The sequence below is a fragment of the Schistocerca piceifrons genome, chromosome 3, assembly GCF_021461385.2.
Source record: "Schistocerca piceifrons isolate TAMUIC-IGC-003096 chromosome 3, iqSchPice1.1, whole genome shotgun sequence".
Taxonomy (NCBI): domain Eukaryota; kingdom Metazoa; phylum Arthropoda; class Insecta; order Orthoptera; family Acrididae; genus Schistocerca; species Schistocerca piceifrons.
Genome location: NC_060140.1, coordinates 777,529,751 through 777,549,166, shown reverse-complemented (window position 1 = coordinate 777,549,166; position 19,416 = coordinate 777,529,751). Strand labels below are relative to the sequence as shown.

The following is a 19,416-nucleotide window of genomic DNA, read 5'->3' as shown; positions in this document are numbered from 1 at the left end:
TTGGTGATCCCTTGATGCCTCAGAACATGTCCTACCAACCGATCCCTTCTTCTGGTCAAGTTGTGCCACAAACTTCTCTTCTCCCCAATCCTATTCAATACTTCCTCATTAGTTATGTGATCTACCCATCTAATCTTCAGCATTCTTCTGTAGCACCACATTTCGAAAGCTTCTATTCTCTTCTTGTCCAAACTATTTATCGTCCATGTTTCACTTCCATACATGGCTACACTCCATACGAATACTTTCAGAAATGACTTCCTGACACTTAAATCTATACTCGATGTTAACAAATTTCTCTTCTTCAGAAACGCTTTCCTTGCCATTGCCAGCCTACATTTTATATCCTCTCTACTTCGACCATCATCAGTTATTTTGCTCCCCAAATAGCAAAACTCCTTTACTACTTTAAGTGCCTCATTTCCTAATCTAATTCCCTCAGCATCACCCGACTTAATTTGACTACATTCCATTATCCTTGTTTTGCTTTTGTTGATGTTCATCTTATATCCTCCTTTCAAGACACTGTCCATTCCATTCAACTGCTCTTCCAAGTCCTTTGCTGTCTCTGACAGAATTACAATGTCATCGGCGAACCTCAAAGTTTTTATTTCTTCTCCATGAATTTTAATACCTACTCCGAATTTTTCTTTTGTTTCCTTTACTGCTTGCTCAATATACAGATTGAACAACATCGGGGAGAGGCTACAACCCTGTCTTACTCCCTTCCCAACCACTGCTTCCCTATCATGTCCCTCGACTCTTATAACTGCCATCTGGTTTCTGTACAAATTGTAAATAGCCTTTCGCTCCCTGTATTTTACCCCTGCCACCTTTAGAATTTGAAAGAGAGTATTCCAGTCAACATTGTCAAAAGCTTTCTCTAAGTCTACAAATGCTTTGCCTTTCCTTAATCTTTCTTCTAAGATAAGTCGTAAGGTCAGTATTGCCTCACGTGTTCCAGTGTTTCTACGGAATCCAAACTGATCTTCCCCGAGATTGGCTTCTACTAGTTTTTCCATTCGTCTCTAAAGAATTCGCGTTAGTATTTTGCAGCTGTGACTTATTAAGCTGATAGTTCGGTAATTTTCACATCTGTCAACACCTGCTTTCTTTGGGATTGGAATTATTATATTCTTCTTGAAGTCTGAGGGTATTTCGCCTGTTTCATACATCTTGCTCACCAGATGGTAGAGTTTTGTCAGGACTGGCTCTCCCACGGCCGTCAGTAGTTCCAATGGAATATTGTCTACTCCGGGGGCCTTGTTTCGACTCAGGTCTTTCAGTGCTCTGTCAAACTCTTCACGCAGTATCATATCTCCCATTTCATCTTCATATACATCCTCTTCCATTTCCATAATATTGTCCTCAAGTACATCGCCCTCGTATAGACCCTCTATATACTCCTTCCACCTTTCTGCTTTCCCTTCTTTGCTTAGAACTGGGTTTCCATCTGAGCTCTTGATATTCATACAAGTCGTTCTCTTATCTCCAAAGGTCTCTTTAATTTTTCTGTAGGCGGTATCTATCTTACCCCTAATGAGATAGGCCTCTACATCCTTACATTTGTCCTCTAGCCATCCCTGCTTAGCCATTTTGCACTTCCTGTCGATCTCATTTTTGAGACGTTTGTATTCCTTTTTGCCTGTTTCACTTACTGCATTTTTATATTTTCTCCTTTCATCAATTAAATTCGATATTTCTTCTGTTACCCAAGGATTTCTACTAGCCCTCGTGTTTTTACCTACTTGATCCTCTGCTGCCTTCACTACTTCATCCCTCAAAGCTACCCATTCTTCTTCTACTGTATTTATTTCCCCCATTCCTGTCAATTGCTCCCTTATGCTCTCCCTGAATCTCTGTACAACCTCTGGTTCTTTTAGTTTATCCAGGTCCCATCTCCTTAAATTCCCACCTTTTTGCAGTTTCTTCAGTTTTAATCTACAGGTCATAACCAATAGATTGTGGTCAGAGTCCACATCTGCCCCTGGAAATGTCTTACAATTTAAAACCTGGTTCCTAAATCTCTGTCTTACCATTATATAATCTATCTGATACCTTTTAGTATCTCCAGGGTTCTTCCATGCATACAACCTTCTTTCATGATTCTTAAACCAAGTGTTAGTTATGATTATGTTGTGCTCTGTGCAAAATTCGACCAGGCGGCTTCCTCTTTCATTTCTGTCCCCCAATCCATATTCACCTACTATGTTTCCTTCTCTCCCTTTTCCTACACTCGAATTCCAGTCACCCATGACTATTAAATTTTCGTCTCCCTTCACAATCTGAATAATTTCTTTTATTTCATCATACATTTCTTCAATTTCTTCGTCATCTGCAGAGCTAGTTGGCATATAAACTTGTACTACTGTAGTAGGCGTGGGCTTCGTATCTATCTTGGCCACAATAATGCGTTCACTATGCTGTTTGTAGTAGCTTAGCCGCATTCCTATTTTCCTATTCATTATTAAACCTACTCCTGCATTACCCCTATTTGATTTTGTGTTTATAACCCTGTAGTCACCTGACCAGAAGTCTTGTTCCTCCTGCCACCGAACTTCACTAATTCCCACTATATCTAACTTCAACCTATCCATTTCCCTTTTTAAATTTTCTAACCTACCTGCCCGATTAAGGGATCTGACATTCCACGCTCCGATCCGTAGAACGCCAGTTTTCTTTCTCCTGATAACGACATCCTCTTGAGTAGTCCCCGCCCGGAGATCCGAATGGGGGACTATTTTACCTCCGGAATATTTTACCCAAGAGGACGCCATCATCATGTAATCATACAGTAAAGCTGCATGCCCTCGGGAAAAATTACGGCTGTAGTTTCCCCTTGCTTTCAGCCGTTCGCAGTACCAGCACAGCAAGGCCGTTTTGGTTATTGTTACAAGGCCAGATCAGTCAATCATCCAGACTGTTGCCCTTGCAACTACTGAAAAGGCTGCTGCCCCTCTTCAGGAACCACACGTTTGTCTGGCCTCTCAACAGATACCCCTCCGTTGTGGTTGCGCCTACGGTATGGCTATCTGTATCGCTGAGGCACGCAAGCCTCCCCACCAACGGCAAGGTCCATGGTTCACGGGGGGGGAAACATAGTAGGTGAATATGGATTGGGGGACAGAAATGAAAGAGGAAGCCGCCTGGTCGAATTTTGCACAGAGCACAACATAATCATAACATTACGGATGGCAAACTACTAGCTGTTGAGAGGAATGTCGTTACACGTATTGCCAAATGCATTGAGGTTGACGGACATCATTTTGAGCATTTATTGCATTAATGTGGTACTTACAGGTAATCATGCCGTAACAGCATGCGTTCTCAGAAATGATAAGTTCACAAAGGTACATGTATCACATTGTAACAACTGAAATAAAATGTTCAAACGTACCTACTTTCTGTATTTTAATTTAAAAAACCTACCTGTTACCAACTGTTCGTCTAAAATTGTGAGCCATACGTTTGTGACTATTACAGCGCCATCTATCACAAAGAGAAAAAAGTGGTCCAACTAAAACATTCGTATTTCTTTACGTACTACACGAATATGTAATAAAAATGGGGGTTACTATTTTTTAAAAATGCAGTTGATATCCGTTTGACCTATGGCAGCGCCATCTAGCCGGCCAACCATATCTCCGTCTGGTTTCCCCCTTCGAGGTAGACAAGTTTCGTTCTTTGTAGTTTTTTTCCTTTGACGCTTATTTCGTGAGATATTTGGCCCGGCCACGATCAATGGACCACCGTGTGTAAGCGGGAAACCGTGCTAGCACCAGCAGTTAGTGGTTTTATTCACGACGATGGCGGAGACAGACAACGAAAGCTCGAGATTTTTATTCAGATTGACTCGGCTTGAAAACCCAGAAGATTTTATCCATGTTACAAAAGTTTTAGTCACACTACCGGACCATCTGGAATCTGAAGCAACCTCAATGGCCCCCAAACATACAATTTCTGGGTGCAGAGTTTCCGAGTAGGTGGGCTGGACGAGATGCTTCGACTCGGTGGTCACCACAATCTCCCAACGGAAATCCTTGATGGCTCGAGGAAAGAAACCGAATGCAGACTGCGCACTTTCCGCGCCACTAAAGGCAGTCACGTTAACTTCTCTGAATGAGGAAATTAAGTAGAAAGCTTTTCAGTCCTTATTATCTAGCGTAACTAAATTCTAAACTGGTAAAACTTATTTATGAACACACTGGACTACAAACAAAAGGATAGACACATGTCTGAAGCTAAAACGTTAAAATCTCATCGGCTCTGCTGACGACAACGGCGATTCTTGACTCTGACGGCCTGTGGAACTCACCTTGCGTGAGTCAACGCCCTCCGCAGCCAGCTCTCCAGGACACGCGAGTGGGTCGCCAGCCACGTAGTCGCTGTCGTTGCCGCTGCCGCCGCTTTCTAGGAGGGCCGTCTGGTTGACCATGTCCACAATGGCCACGGAGATGTTGACGCGTATCGCGTATTTTACAGCAAGTCCCAGCATGCACAGAAGCGCCAGCGTATAGCGGCTCTTCCACAGGCCTGCACACAGATATACTTCCATTGGACATATCGGACTAGAAATATTCATCGATTAACTACAACTCTATGGCCACCTGCTTAACAGCGTATTATTTCACCTGTGGAACGCAATACAGCATCGATTTTGTGGGGCATTGAATCGACAAGCCCTTGGTAGATTTCCGAAGTATGTAGCAGCCGGGTCACGCAATTCCTTTAACTGACAGGCCAGTGGTTTGCGGCACGAAGCTGACGTCCCCGATATATATGCCACCGTGTTCACAGTAGGCGAATTTGGTGGCCAAGACATCGTGAGCTATCATACTCCTAAAACCACAGTAGCACGATTCCGGTCTTGTGACACGTTCAGTTACACTGCTGGAAATTGCCATCGTCGTCGGGGAAGACGTCAAGCACGAAGGGATGCAAGTGATCGGCAGTCATGTTTGCGTAGTCCCCAGCTGCCAAGGTGCCTTCGACCACTACCACAGGCACCAAGGAAGTCCATGCGAATGTCCCTCATAGCACACAACTGCCCGACTGACCTGTATCTGTAGCGTGGTGCATGTTTCTAGCAACCATTCGCCTAGATGACAGCGGATCTGGATAGGACCATCAACCTTGTGTAACAAACGAGGTTCTTCCGATCATGTGGTATGTTTATATTGATCCAGGGTCTAACCTCGATGATTCTGTGTCCACTGCAGTCGTAACTGACGATGCCTTTGGGTCAACTTGTGAACACATAATGGCTGTGAGCTCTACACTCCCTTATTCAACAATGTATGCTGAGTGGTGTGCTCCGAAACACTCGCGCCTGCACGAAATTTGTATTCTGTCGCGAGATCTTCCACAGATCGCCGTCTGTCGTGTTTTATAGAGGGAACAGGCCTCCAGCCTCCACGTTCTGTGATGAGGCGTGGACAGCTAACACCTTGTGGTATACTCTCGGTTTCACTGTCCATCAACCAGTTTCTGTAGATTCTCGCTGCGGTACCACGCAGAAAGCCGTCCAGCATCGCCTTTCACGAGACAGTAGTTCCCAGGCGCTGAGCCCTAATAATCTGCCTTTGTCAAAGTCGTTTATGTCAGTGGATTTTCCCACTTCTTATTCTAGCTATAATCATACCCAATTCATCTTTGACCTGCTCATATGCTTACCTTACTGCGTTACGTGCCCCTAACGCCATCAAGGGGCATTCAGTCTCGCAGTAAGCAGTAGGCGTAATGTTTTTGCTCATCAGAGTACGAGGTGCTAGAAGTAACAGGCACGAACTCAGCAGCTTCGTCTTTCGAATAAATCGCATACTTACGAAATGACACCCAGGCGAACTCAACAAAAACTACATTAGGTGTGAACGCAGTACATTGGGCAGACACAGTGATGTGACTCACAGTACTGTCCGTAGCACATCAGGAACATACGATGAAGAAAGACAGACAAGTCCGCAGCAGCAGAGCATAGCATCAACGAGAGACATGCGTTCGAATTTGAAAGAACGAAGAAGCTATGGAGAGTCAATGGTTCCTGGGACTCAGTTGTCAAAGAGGCAGTGGAAACAAGTTCGCACAAAACGCTAGTAAACTGTGTTAGTGGATTTCAGCTTAGCACGGCACAGGATGCCACAATTGAGAAAATACGTCAGGAATGCTCCGTTTTGATGGCGGCGGCGATTTGACGCCCGTATCAATGGTCGCATCGTGCTCTCACACCACAGACACGGCACCGCCAGTGGAGGGACTAGGATGTTAGTGCGGGTTGCCTACATCAGGGGCAGGTATGCACTCAGGGGAAAACTTATTGATCTCTTTTGATTGACAGGTCCTTAACCTATTCTTCTGTTAAGTGGTTTTCCATGTCACCCCCATTTCCTTTTGATTGACAGTCACTTATCCTATTGTCCCCCTGCCCCCTCCCCTTCCCACAACCCCCCTCCCAACTCACTGCTACAGGTACACTTTGACCTCTGAGTTATTGGAATAGCTCTCCTCACTCTTTTAATTTGATTGACTACTTAATTAAATTGATCAATTAATTAACCTTTCACCCACTGGTAAACCCCCCTCCCCCAGAAAATGGCGGTAAGTTCAAATTCCATCAGAACAATGCAACACACCATGGCTACCTCCACTAACATAAGAAAATGGCAGGAAAAAAGGGCACTTTGGCTACCTCCACTAACCTAAGTCATCCAACTGCCACCTTTTCCTGTGGATTGGTGGGAAAAGGACTCTTCATGTGCTGGACAGAAGTCTTTATTTTCAGTCTTCAGTTAAACAATTAGAGGCAGTACCACCATCAAGTGTGTTCACCCCAAGGTCCAGAGTCCAACTGTGCTAGTACACAGTACTGCCACCAGAGAGTGCTGTCATCCCTTCCGTGATGTAATCCAAGATGGCGGTCTGGTGGTGGTGGAGAGGAAGGATCTCATAACAGGAAATTCAAGGGTACATTGTTTATTTATAAAAAAATTCGGTTTGTGGGATTGGATTTCTCTTGCTCATCAGTCTCTGCTGTTTGGAAACATGTAGGTCTTGTAAGAAGCAATTACATGGGGCAAACATGTTGCATAACCTAATGTTTGGCACTATACTCTGGATGTCTTAATATAATGTTTGGGCCTTTGTCGGCACTTAACCTATTGTTCTGTTAAGTGGTTTTCCATGTCACCCCATTACCTTAAACTATTGTACCATCTTTGATACCAAATTAAGTAATTAGTTATGTCCTCCCACAAATTTCTAGAACACTTTTCGAATTTCACATGCATTTGAACGCCATTTCTGGCTCATTCTTCTTTGTCACCCACCCCCTTAATATACTGTACTGCGTTTTACATAAAAATTATGCAAATTAATCTATTGTTCTACAGTTAACCTGCTGTTCTGCTCCATGTCACCCACTCACACACACCCTCCCCTTAACTATTGTACCACTAGCGTGACGTTGATATAAAAAATCATGCAAATTAATTAAATTGGTATTTTTCACATGTATGGGGTAGTTTTTCTTAATTCACAGAATCCTAACGGTCGGTGAAATCGATGGAATATAGTTTCAACAAAAGATCGCTAATAAAATACACGTACGGCCACCCGACACCTGACGCCAGTGCAGGAGTCTGGGTGCATCAGCGGGCCCCACAAAGTGGCGACGTGGCCGTCAGCTGCCCAGTGTCCATTCAGGCCCCGCAAGCATGAGGCGGCGGCATCCCTTTCGTACTTGACACCCAAGAAATTCCTGTTGAAATGCGTGTTCACCTAGGCACCATTGCTGGTGAGATGACGCATAGCCAAGGCGTGGGTCCAGCGCCGAGAGATGTTGCAATGCTTCCCAGAATAGCACAGGGAGCATTATTTCTAGCAATCCTAATGGGACAGCCCGTCCATCACTGAATTTACCTGTCAAACTGCTGCTGCTGCCAGTGTGGGAGCACTATGTGTCCTTTTTTTTCTGCAGATGAGACTTTCAGTGGCAAAAAAACTATCATCGCCATATTGCACTGGCAGTTAAACCCAGCAAAAGTTGTCTACAGATCATCAAATACATACAAGACTCACAAGAATATTGGGAACCAGGAACATATTTATCAGTGTAACTACAATTAAATATTACGATTGCTGCTACAGTCTGACACCGATCGATGTACAGGTTATGTCTCCTCTTGACAGCTGTGGTTCTGGAACGAACCCCAGTATCTATAGTGCACATAATTTTCCATGTAAAAATCTCTCTCATACCTTCACGGTCATCGATGTGGTGAATCTATACATGCCTCACGATAGGACACACAATCATTTTCTCTGATCATGCCACGACATAAGCCACAGTAACTTTGGACTGCAACATACAGGGTGTGATTCAGAAGTTTCAAGACATAACTCAGAACTATAAATTTATTGGACATTTAAGTACAGCGGCCTAAAATTCTTCAAAATATGATCCTTCAGCATCAACACAGCGCTTCCAGCGGAGTAGTCAAGCAACTTCAACCACTTAATAAAAGCAATTCTTCCAGTACAGATTGTATACCATTTAAGGTCCTTTCAGAGTATGCTGATGCAATAGCTATATACTTAGCAATCATATACAACCGTTCACTCGATGAAAGATCCGTACCTAAGGACTGGAAAGTTGTACAAGTCACACCACTATTCAAGAAAGGCAGTAGGAGAAATCCACTAAATTACAGGCTCATATCTTCAGCGTCGATATGCAGTAGGATTTTGATACCTACAGGTACATTGTGTTCGAACATTATGAATTACCTCGAACGGAACGGTGTATTGACACATTCAAAACGGATTTAGAAAACATGGTTCTTGTGAAACATAACTTGTTGTCCATTCACACGAAGTGATCAGTGTTATCGACAAAGGATTTATAATTGGTTCCCTGTTTCTAGATTTCCTGAAGGCTTTTGATACCATACCTCAAAAGCGGCGCCGCGCGGGATTAGCCGAGTGGTCGACGGCGCTGCAGTCATGGATTGTGCGGCTGGTCCCGGCGGAGGTTCGAGTCGTCCCTCGGGCATGGGTGTGTGTGTTTGTCCTTAGGATAATTTAGGTTAAGTAGTGTGTAAGCTTAGGGACTGATGACCTTAGCAGTTAAGTCCCATAAGATTTCACACACATTTGAACACTATCAAAAGCGGCTTGTAATCAAATTGAGTGCTTACGGTATATCATCTCAGTTATAAGACTGATTTCGTGATTCCCAGTCAGAGAGGTCACAGTTCGTAATAACTGACGGAAAATCTTCGGATGAATCAGAAGTGATTTCTACCGTTCCCCAAGGTAGAGTTATAGGCCCCCTGCTGTTCCTTGTCTATACAAACGATTTAGGAGACAATCTGAACAACCGTCTTAGGCTAGGCGCAAATTTAGACGCATATAGCGCGTGTGGCGCGATGCAGCGCAGCGCGAGTTTTTGTAGCTTCACAGGTTCATATCGGACCACGCATATTGCGACGCGACGCGACTGGGACGCGACACGCGCCTGCGCCAGGTCGCGCGGCGTTGTGGTTGAGGCACAGGTTCTCGCGCCGCGCGTCGCGCTTGCCTCGCTAGCACCGTAGGAAATTTGAGGCGGGGAGCGGAAAAGTAACCCGGCCATATGCTCACATCAGAACGGTGCATATCAGCAGTGGTAGTATTGCCAATACGATAAATTTTGCCCTACTGTGTACTGAATTTTATGGCCTTTGGGTTGTGTTTCGTTTTTCGCCATTTAAATTTTGTTGAAATGTACTGCTGACAAAGGCAGATCTACCTTCATGACAATGTTTTTCGAAGTCCATCTCACAAGGCGCACATACCTAGCTTATGCATTCCTGTCGCGCGCATTATCCTACGCTGCTGACAATACACTGACCATTGTGCTGTGCAACAGATCAATTGTTTATTTTTCTCAATAACAACTATTTTATTCGTGATCACGCATTGTCAGTTTGGCAAGCCATAGGTGAGTAACCAGCATCTGGCATGTGCCTATCATTCCGCCTGAAGGAACGCTCGTCATTATTTTAATACTGCTCAGATCAAGAGAAGCAATAAAATCTTTTGGTAAGTTTCCATTCCAGTCGCTCAGTGTTAAAAATATGGTGGGTTACGGGGATTACACCAAAATCCCAACAGAATTGGCAATCTATTTTTGTGTGAGTTGTTATCCTTTTCTCATTCAAAGAAGCATCACCGTTTGTGAGTAACGACCACATTTCTCTTGGTGACTGGTTTAATTGTACTTCCTTTTTCACAGTGTAATTTGCCAAACTCGTCTCACAGCAGCTATTGAGACGGAATTCCGGAACAGAGTGCCGCATTAAACAAGTAATTGGCAATCACAGATCTCAATAGCTTACGAAGAGCCTCATAGTGTCGGTTTGCAGTAACATAAAAGAAGAAATTTCGTGTTTATTTTCATACTAGGAAGCTCTTAGCCGGCTACTGTTGCCGAGAGGTTCTAGGCGCTTCAGTCCGGATCCGCGCTGCTACTACTGTCCTTAGGTTAGCTAGGTTTAAGTAGTTCTAAGTCTAGGGGACTAATTACCTCAGATGTTAAGTCCCATAGTGCTTAGAGCCATTTGAACCATTTTTTTAAGCTCTTCTTCCGCTAGCTGTCGATAACTCTTCAAAAATTACAGTCACTGGAGTGAAATAAATAAAAAGGGAAGTATAAGTACAGATATATCGATATAGATAAGAAAGTTCCGTGTGTTTAAGAATTGGCAAAACACTCTCCTCCCTGTGTGCTATCATTCGCCAAACTATCGTATCGATGTCTCGAGCGGTTTAGGAGCTATGAGAGATGTTGCGAGTATTTCATTCTCGCGTGCGTGAGATCAGAAGTGAGCGCGCTACATGGGATCCATTTTCTCGAGATCGGAGGCAGATAGAGACCTCCTCCCAAGTCTAAACAAAAATTCATGTCAGCTAAATTTCATACGCAGCAACATATGGTGTAATAACGCACCAAACGCAAAATCACAGCGACCCCTAATTTTCGTTGCAAACTTTTTGAGTTTTGCGTAGTGTCTTACTAAAATGTGTACATTACAATAAGAATGGTCATTAGCGAGATGATGGGCTCTTCGCCACGAAGCTGACATAACGGTACAAGTAAGGCAAAAATCAAAAATTTTCAGTGAACAGTTTCTGTCAGCGCAGAGCGTTGCCAGTCGGCGTGTGCGAGGTATGGTGTACGCGTCGCAATATGCGCTGCACCCGCGCGACTCGTGCGTGTCGCAACGTAGTGTCGTGTCACGTCTCAAGTGCTATACGCGTCTCAATTTGCGCCTTGCCTTAGGTTGTTTGCAGATAACGCTGCCGTTTGTCGGCTAGTAAAGTCATCAGAAGATGAAAACAAATCGAAAATCGTTTTAGATAAGTTATCTGTGTGGTGCGAAAATTGGCAATTGACCATAAATAATGAAAAGTGTGAGCTCATCCACATGAGTGCTAAAAGGGATCGGTTAAACTTCGGTTACACGATAATTCATTCAAATCTAAAGGCTGTAGATTCAACTAAATACTGTACCTTGTAATTACAATTACTAACAGTTTAATTTGGAAAGAATACGTAGAAAACGTTGTGGTGAAGACGACCCAAAGACTGCGTTTTATAGGCAAAACACTTACAAGATGCGACAGACCTACTACACTGCGCTTGTCCGTCCTCTTGTGGAGTTCTGGTGCGGGGGTTTGGATCCATACCAGATAGGACTAACGGAGTACATCGAGAAAGCTCAAAGAAGGGCAGCACGTTTTGTATTATCCCGAAATAGGTAAGAGAGTGTCACGGACATAAGACAGAATGTAGTGTGGACATCATTAAAACAAAGGCGTTCTCGTTGCGGCATGGACTGCTCACGAAATTTCAATTACCAACTTCTTCTCCATATGCGAAAACATTTTGTTGACGGCGACCTACATAGGGAGAAACGATCATCGTAATAAAGTATGGGAAATTAGAACTCGCACGGAAAGATACAGCTTTCGTTTTTCCCGCGCTCTATTCGGGAGTGGAATGAAAGAGAACTATGCTGATGGTGGTTAGACCAACCCTCTGCCAGGGCACTTGAGTGTGATTTACAGAGTAACCATATAGACGTATATGTAATGCTATTCTGTTTCTTGCTACTTGCTGGTTGGATAATGAATGATACTTTCTGAAATGAGACTTTTATCTGTCAAGTTGTAATTGGAACTTAATGAAATGCTTTTACAGCCTGTTGCCGAACAAACAGCAGTAGGGCCGGCCGAAGTGGCCGTGCGGTTAAAGGCGCTGCAGTCTGGAACTGCAAGACCGCTACGGTCGCAGGTTCGAATCCTGCCTCGGCCATGGATGTTTGTGACGTCCTTAGGTTAGTTAGGTTTAACTAGTTCTAAGTTCTAGGGGAGTAATGACCTCAGCAGTTGAGTCCCATAGTGCTCAGAGCCAAACAGCAGTAAACAATTCTGAAATAAGTTTTGTAGGAAACTTAATAGTAAATGTTCTTAGTTGTGTTTTCTTCTCAGTGGGAAACCTTACCTCTCCTGTCTTCTGCGAGGTCATCTCGAATACAGCCGCCGTAGAAGTTGCTAACTGTTGACCGTGTCGCCTAGTGAAAGAAACTTCTATTAAGTTGCGGTGAGATAAACTGTTTGTCAAATATATAGACAGGTACTGTGTTTCACTTCCCTTTTGTATTAACCCAAAATACAGCCTTATTCATTAAACTGTTACAACAGAAAGAGAGATAAAAATGTTCGCGTCCCCTCCTCATCAAGACACATTAGAGACTCTTCTCTTGGTACCGACTTAAAAAAATGTGACAGTCACATTTCTCTCATCTAACAGCATATGTACTGCAGCGCGTAGCTTTCTTTTTTACCTTACGTATACCTCTTTGGAAACATGTAGCAAATGCCATTGCAATGTTGTGATATTGTGTTAAACATTGGATTATGTTCATTGTTTATTTATGTCTATATGAGTCTCAAACAGAGTGCCTTATGAAAATCTGCCATTTATCAGAGACAGCACACTGCACCCAGCAATGTCGCATCCACCTCCACTACATCTACCGTCACCACCATCGCAGTCACCAAAACAGCAACAATGAAATTTCCTACCAGATTAGATCTGTGTGCCAAACTGGAAAAGTAGGAGATAACGCATTGGCGCAAGTAAAGCAGTGAGGATGGTTCGTGAGTCATGCTTCGTTAACTCAGTCGGTAGAGCAATTGTTCGTGAAAGGCAAAGGTCCCGGGTTCGAGTCCCGGTGTGTCACACAGTTCCAACCTGCCAGGAAGTTTCGTATCAGTGCACACTCCGCTATCGAGTGAAAGTTTCATCATGGCTACAACAGCAATAACTGGCAACCAGCAGAGCTCGCTTTTGAGCCCTTTCCCAAGCCCGTCCTACCAACAAAATAGTTGTCAGAAGATATTCTTCATTGATCTGTGCAGATATTGCAGTTCTACTGTATTTTTTTATGAGTCCAAAGTGCTTTAATACTAGCACTGATGATAGTCACGCAGTAATTGGAATCGATTTGCAACAGAAACAACGATTTCTGCTTCAGCGACCAATGCTGACCCTCCTTTTGTTATCATTAGTGGTGTGGTGGTCGTGACGCACCCAACTCCTGATAGAATCTCCATTCAGCCAATATTCGTTGTAGTTCATGTTTTATAGTTAGTTGTAGGCTATTTAAGTAACATATATTTGAATAATTTCGTATCTGTATGGAGATATGTATGATAAAGTGCTAAACAAGGTAGAATTGCGGTGCCGCATATAAGAAATAAGGAGTAGCAGCGACCGTAGCATGACGTAGAAGTAGAGTAGAAACAAACATTAAAAATTTTCCTGTAACAGCTTTCTGCATGTAGATACGTTCTTTAGCATACATAATTTACAAGGAGCATTGGTAAATATAAGTACTACTTTAAATACTACACACAGATTCATTAAGTTGTTTTCCAGGGAAGCCAATTAAATATTTCAGTGGCCTCATGATGGTACCAATGTTTCCTCAATGATCTACAGAAACAAATGGTTCAAATTACTTGCAAGCATAAAATAACGTTTGCGTGAACCTCAGTCAGAGAACGTGGATCAATTCCTCCTTATAAAAAGCAACGTAATTTTCTAGGTTGAGTTGAAAGGTGGCTAATGAAACGCTGTTCATCTGCAAAATTAAAATTAAATAATTTAAACTTTAATTCAGTTTGTTTTATTCTCATTTTGAATCTGTTTGAATGAGCATTGGAATGGATGACCTATAATGAACTTGGAAAATCTACTTGGAGGTCAAAAACGGACGACATCGATGTATCTGAACATCTTTATTACTGCGTAATGGGGTTTTAATCCGGGAAGTCTACGATCGTACAAGTCTCGCCAAGCCTTCAGACTGAGGTTAACATCAATGAATGAAACCTTAAGATGAGTGGGTGATATTTATTGGTGCTTCCGACATGAAACTGTGTTCATGCTCCTTTCGGAATAGTATCGTACAAAAACTTTATCTCAGCTGTACAGTTCGCTCAGGCCACTTAACCCTTGCCTCTTGCTAGCCACAGCGCTGTCAATTGGAGTCAATATCTGTCAGTTTATACTATAGGCGTCACTAAGCAGTTATGAACTGCGTTGGTCACCAATGTGAACTTCATACGACCCGAATTCAGAGTCCGTCACTAACGATACACTAACTTTTGTCACGGTGTGCTGCAAGAATAAGAAATTATTCGTTTTAGAATAGCTGATTCCACATGCTTCTGTACAATGAGTGTGTTTTTTCCGACGATATGGAGTGAACGTGTAAAATTTTATAGCACAAAGATTGAGGGTAGCAGTAAAAGTGAAATTGATCTCATATGTACTCCACTTTGCATTCTAGAGCTACGTACTTCACTTCTCCTCTGTGACATAGATTTACCATCGGAGATACTGATATGTTTTGCTTCTATTATTCTATTGGTGAATTTCTGTATTACTCTCAAACTGCAACGAAATATTGATAGCAAATTTCATTATTAATTAAATACACTTTGAGGTTGTGACTAATATTCCCAGTGACCTAAATAAATGCATGTGTACATAAATAGTTCTAATAACTATATTTTGTGTAATGAATGCTTTTTGCTTGACTGAGGAGTTACCTCAGTGCATTAGACCCTACGAAACTAGTAAATGAAAATATGCACAGTATGGTAACTTCATGATTTCTCTTTTTACGAAATGAAAAAAAAACATTCTTATGGTAAAACTGGATGAATCCAGGAGTTTTACTGTACAAAAAATGAGGGTATATTAGGCTTTAACGTCACGTAGACTATGCAGTCATTAGAAACAGAACAAAAACATACGAGCATATCCCATAAACGGCTTAGTGAAATCACAAATTGTCTAAATCATTTTGGCCAGACAGGGAGTTGAACCGTCGTCCTTCCTAATGCGAGTCCAGTGCACTATATGCATTTTCAAGTTTAAGTTTTCATCAGTATGCACCCCAGAACTCAGTAATATCTGTCCTGGTCAGCATTTTTAATAATACGCCACGTCAGTTGGAGGCGAAGGGTTTTTGAGAGTACCAAACTCAGTAAGTTGTGATTTTATAAATTTTAGGGACAGCCCTTTGATTTTACAAAGTTTATGGGCAGCTCTTTGCACAGAAATTGTTAGTAAATTTACTAAAACATGATTTATTATTTTCCCTGTTTATTGTTCTCTGTTTAGCTTGCCAATAAAGCTTGTCTCGTCTGCAAAAAATATCGATTGTTTATCTTGATACAAATAAAATGGTAGAACTGTAATTAAGGATCGATAATCGAACCTTTTGGAAAGCCCAATGTCGTTTCTCCTGACTTTGGTAATGTGGACTCTCTCTATTTATATTATATGAATATCATAATGTAGCCGCATGTGTCCTGTTTCTCAAACAGGAACCAAGCGAGACATGTAGTTAACCATTGTATCTCATAAAGTGATTATGACAAAATGAATGAAGACAGTAGATGTAACGTACAACACGGGAGAATTTTCTTTGGAGCACTGCATTTCCCACACTGGTGTATGTCTACATGTAAAGTATTTCATTGAAAGCGATATCTTTTTGAAAATAGCCTCTGCTGAAAGTAACTGCATCTTCATTGCACTTCTACACAGACTACCACTTAACAGTAAGTTTAAGAAAGATTAGCAATTCTGTCTTTTGCTCCTTATAATTTTCTGCTTTCTGTGGTAATGGAGAGTCTTGGACTTGTTCTGTACATTGAATGTGCATGTGTGTGTTGTTGTAAAAATTATCCAACGTATTTCTTTTTCTTCAATAAATAAAGTAATCAAAACTAAAGTTTCATGCTTGCATCAACGTTCTGCTACTAGTTTTTCTTCATCAATTTTCATCATACCACTCACTGACAGCAGAAAAATGTTTATATTTTGGAAATTTACAGATCACGAAATTTCATTTCTCCCTTCAGTCCAAATGGCAATACTAATTTCAAAACAAAATCATTTAATGTGAAAGTAAGAAATTCCAAGATTCGGTAAGTGATGAGGAAACGAATTTCAATTTTAGTGTTGAGTCTGAAGAGACATCAATAAATTACTCTAATTCTTCAGTTGTTAAGTGTTGACGGAAGTTTTGTGCTAAAAGCACCATTGATTCAGTTATGTTGATCAACTTCTTCTGGAAAGTACTTCAGAAAGTAATCAACGAGTTCAGTTAAATGATCCACAAACACAGACTTCAATCCTTCACTCAACTGAAATTTGTGTCACGTTCAGGGAAAACGTAATGTATAGCTTCATCATTAAACTTTTACTTCCACAATAAGGTCTTCCACTATGATGTGAGCTTCTTGCTTCCTGCTACAGATTAGGTGGCTTTGTAAGTTGAAGGGAGAGACTGTGTAGGAATCGAAGCTTTTTTAGCGATTATTTTTTTCTGACATTTCTTTTAACTTGAGAGAACGGTATTCTCGTGGTTTGTTTACAAAACCATCCTGATTTGACTCCAAATGTCGTTTCATTTTATTATGAAGCACGCTTTCAATAACTAGGACTGTGAAACATATGACAGATTGTGATCGTCCTCCATTTCCGAGCAGTACACGTAAAACCGAAATTCAAGTAACCAACGTCATACTTCCTGGATATTCGTCTATACATTTCTTTCGAACTCCATGATGCATTTGAAACATAAAATTTTGTATTTACATTTAAAAATTGGTTCATGCCAACAGAGAAACAAAAATTGAAACGATATACATTCAACGGATGTAATTTTCAAACTGATTTTTACTGAATAAAAATGAATGAGCCTTCAGTACGACTCAACCACCTACCACAGTGCCATGTTAACAACACTTATGTGACGACCAGTTATACATCATCACTAGCGTACACGTTGTTCTTTAACTCAGAAAGCAAATAAGCCAAATTATTACTTTTATGAGGCCATTGTGCCACCCCTGCTGTAATACTACAACATCCCTGGGAGCCGCGACGCACAGCTTGAAAACCACTGAGTTAGCCAAACCTAATTTGATGCGCTCTTCCTGAAGTGAACTCGAGCTTATCTTAATTCGAAGGTGCCAAAATGTCGTATCTATTATGCCAGTGACTTCCCACTTTAGACGTACTAGAACTGGAGGACACATTAAGTAACGTCACTGTGATCCTTCCCAAATCATTATTAAATATTTCGTCACACATTCTGTTGCTCTGTGCTCTTTAGTAATAACGTCGAACATATGACAATAAAAGGAAAACCAAAGAGTAAATCATCTTTATATTTATAAACGTAACATGTGGTTCAAATGGCTCTGAGCACTATGGGTCTTAACTGCTAAGGTCATCAGTCCCCTAGAACTTAGAACTACTTAAACCTAACTAACCTAAGGACATCACACACATCCATGCCCGAGGCAGGATTCGAACCTGCGACCGTAGCGGTCGCGCGGTTCCAGACTATAGCGCCTAGAACCGCTCGGCCACACCGGCCGGCTATACGTAACATAGGGATCACTCATGTGGAGTGATGCTGTTAAAATATTAAAAAAATAATCTAGTTTGTGAAATTATCGTGAAGCTTGCTTTACAGTACATCGAGTTACTGTATAAGTTGTAGACATTCCTTCTGTCTAAGTATGAATCGTTATATCTGACGTATTGAAGCTGTTGATGGCTAGCACCAAGTGTCCCTACCGATAAATTTCCAAGTTGAGTGAATTCTATTTATCAGTTGGAACGCATACGTAAGTAAGTCTTGTCAGTTAAACAAAACCAAACTAGGATAACAGTGACTTACTGTCTCAAGTTTAATTGCTACCCGCACAGCAAATACTTAACTCCCTTTCTTCGGATGGTCACTGAACGTCTGAGTTTCTATGGTAGTTGGATACACCACGTTACTCTACAAAGAATATGGCAAATTGGATAAAAGTAAATTAGGGGAAAGCAAGTAGATATGATGGTTATGTTCAGCTATACTGTTCTTTTTCACAAACTGAAGAGACGACTACTACTGAACAAAGAAGAAAGTAAGAATGAAGGAAACAACCTTCACCGAAGATCAAACAGGTGCAACAGAGAGCGGTATCGTTCAAGATGTACGATACGTGATAGCCATTGCTGACAGAAATTCGAATAGCACGATTGATTTCGTGTTGTTCTTACCACTACCATGCTCTGACTGTACATCTCAATTTCACTTTTTTCTGTAATTTATAGTATTCGCAATTTACGGCTTACAAAGACCTAAGAGGAGCCTAGGAACTTTTCAGTAAGTAGCAATTCAGTGACATAGCACCAAGAATTTTGTAACACATAGGAGAAACTATTGAGATGTTGAGGCAGGGCCATACCAGTAACAATAACTCACCTTGGCTGTCCTGTAGCCTTGTGGCAGGTTCCGTCGTCATGTTCTGTTCGTGGGCACCGCTTCCTAGGCCGCACTGCGCCCCTGATGGCTAACTGTCCTCTGGTCTGATGCTGTAGCTTTGTAACTGTTTTTACCGCGTAGTGGAAGGCGCTGTGAAGGGACTGAAGCGGTGGAAGGGTGGGGAGACGCGAACGTCCTCCAGGGCTCACCTCACTTGTCCTCTGAGGCCTACGTCACACCAGCGGTGCCACACAAACACTTCTTATTTGGCAGGAGAGAAACGGAGGAGAGAGAAAGAGAAGAGGGAGAGGGAGTAAATATGTGCACACTTTTTTGTTTTTTACTTAAATATACTTCCTTTTAGAAAAAAATTCTAGATTTTTGACGTTCATGAAGAACGACAGTGTGACGCACGAAAAACCGGCCCCGAGTACAGACTGCTCGCAAATTGCGCACGAGTTGTTGCCCTCCACGATCAGATACAACAAGAAATAGATAAACACGTAATAATCAGATAATAAAGGTGTAA

General features: G+C 42.0%; 1 protein-coding gene across 1 annotated transcript in view; it reads right to left on the bottom strand.

Moving 5' to 3' along the window:
• Nucleotides 1-18,985, bottom strand: part of LOC124789054 (sialin-like) — a 178,683-nt gene extending 159,698 nt beyond the window's left edge. The window contains exons 1-2 of the mRNA XM_047256345.1: nucleotides 18,888-18,985; nucleotides 4,316-4,533 (exon numbers count right to left, since the gene is read on the bottom strand). Coding sequence (XP_047112301.1) covers nucleotides 4,316-4,533; nucleotides 18,888-18,927 — 258 coding nt within the window. The 5' untranslated portion in view covers nucleotides 18,928-18,985. The remainder of the gene's footprint in view (nucleotides 1-4,315; nucleotides 4,534-18,887) is intronic.
• Nucleotides 18,986-19,416: the final 431 nt, after the last annotated feature.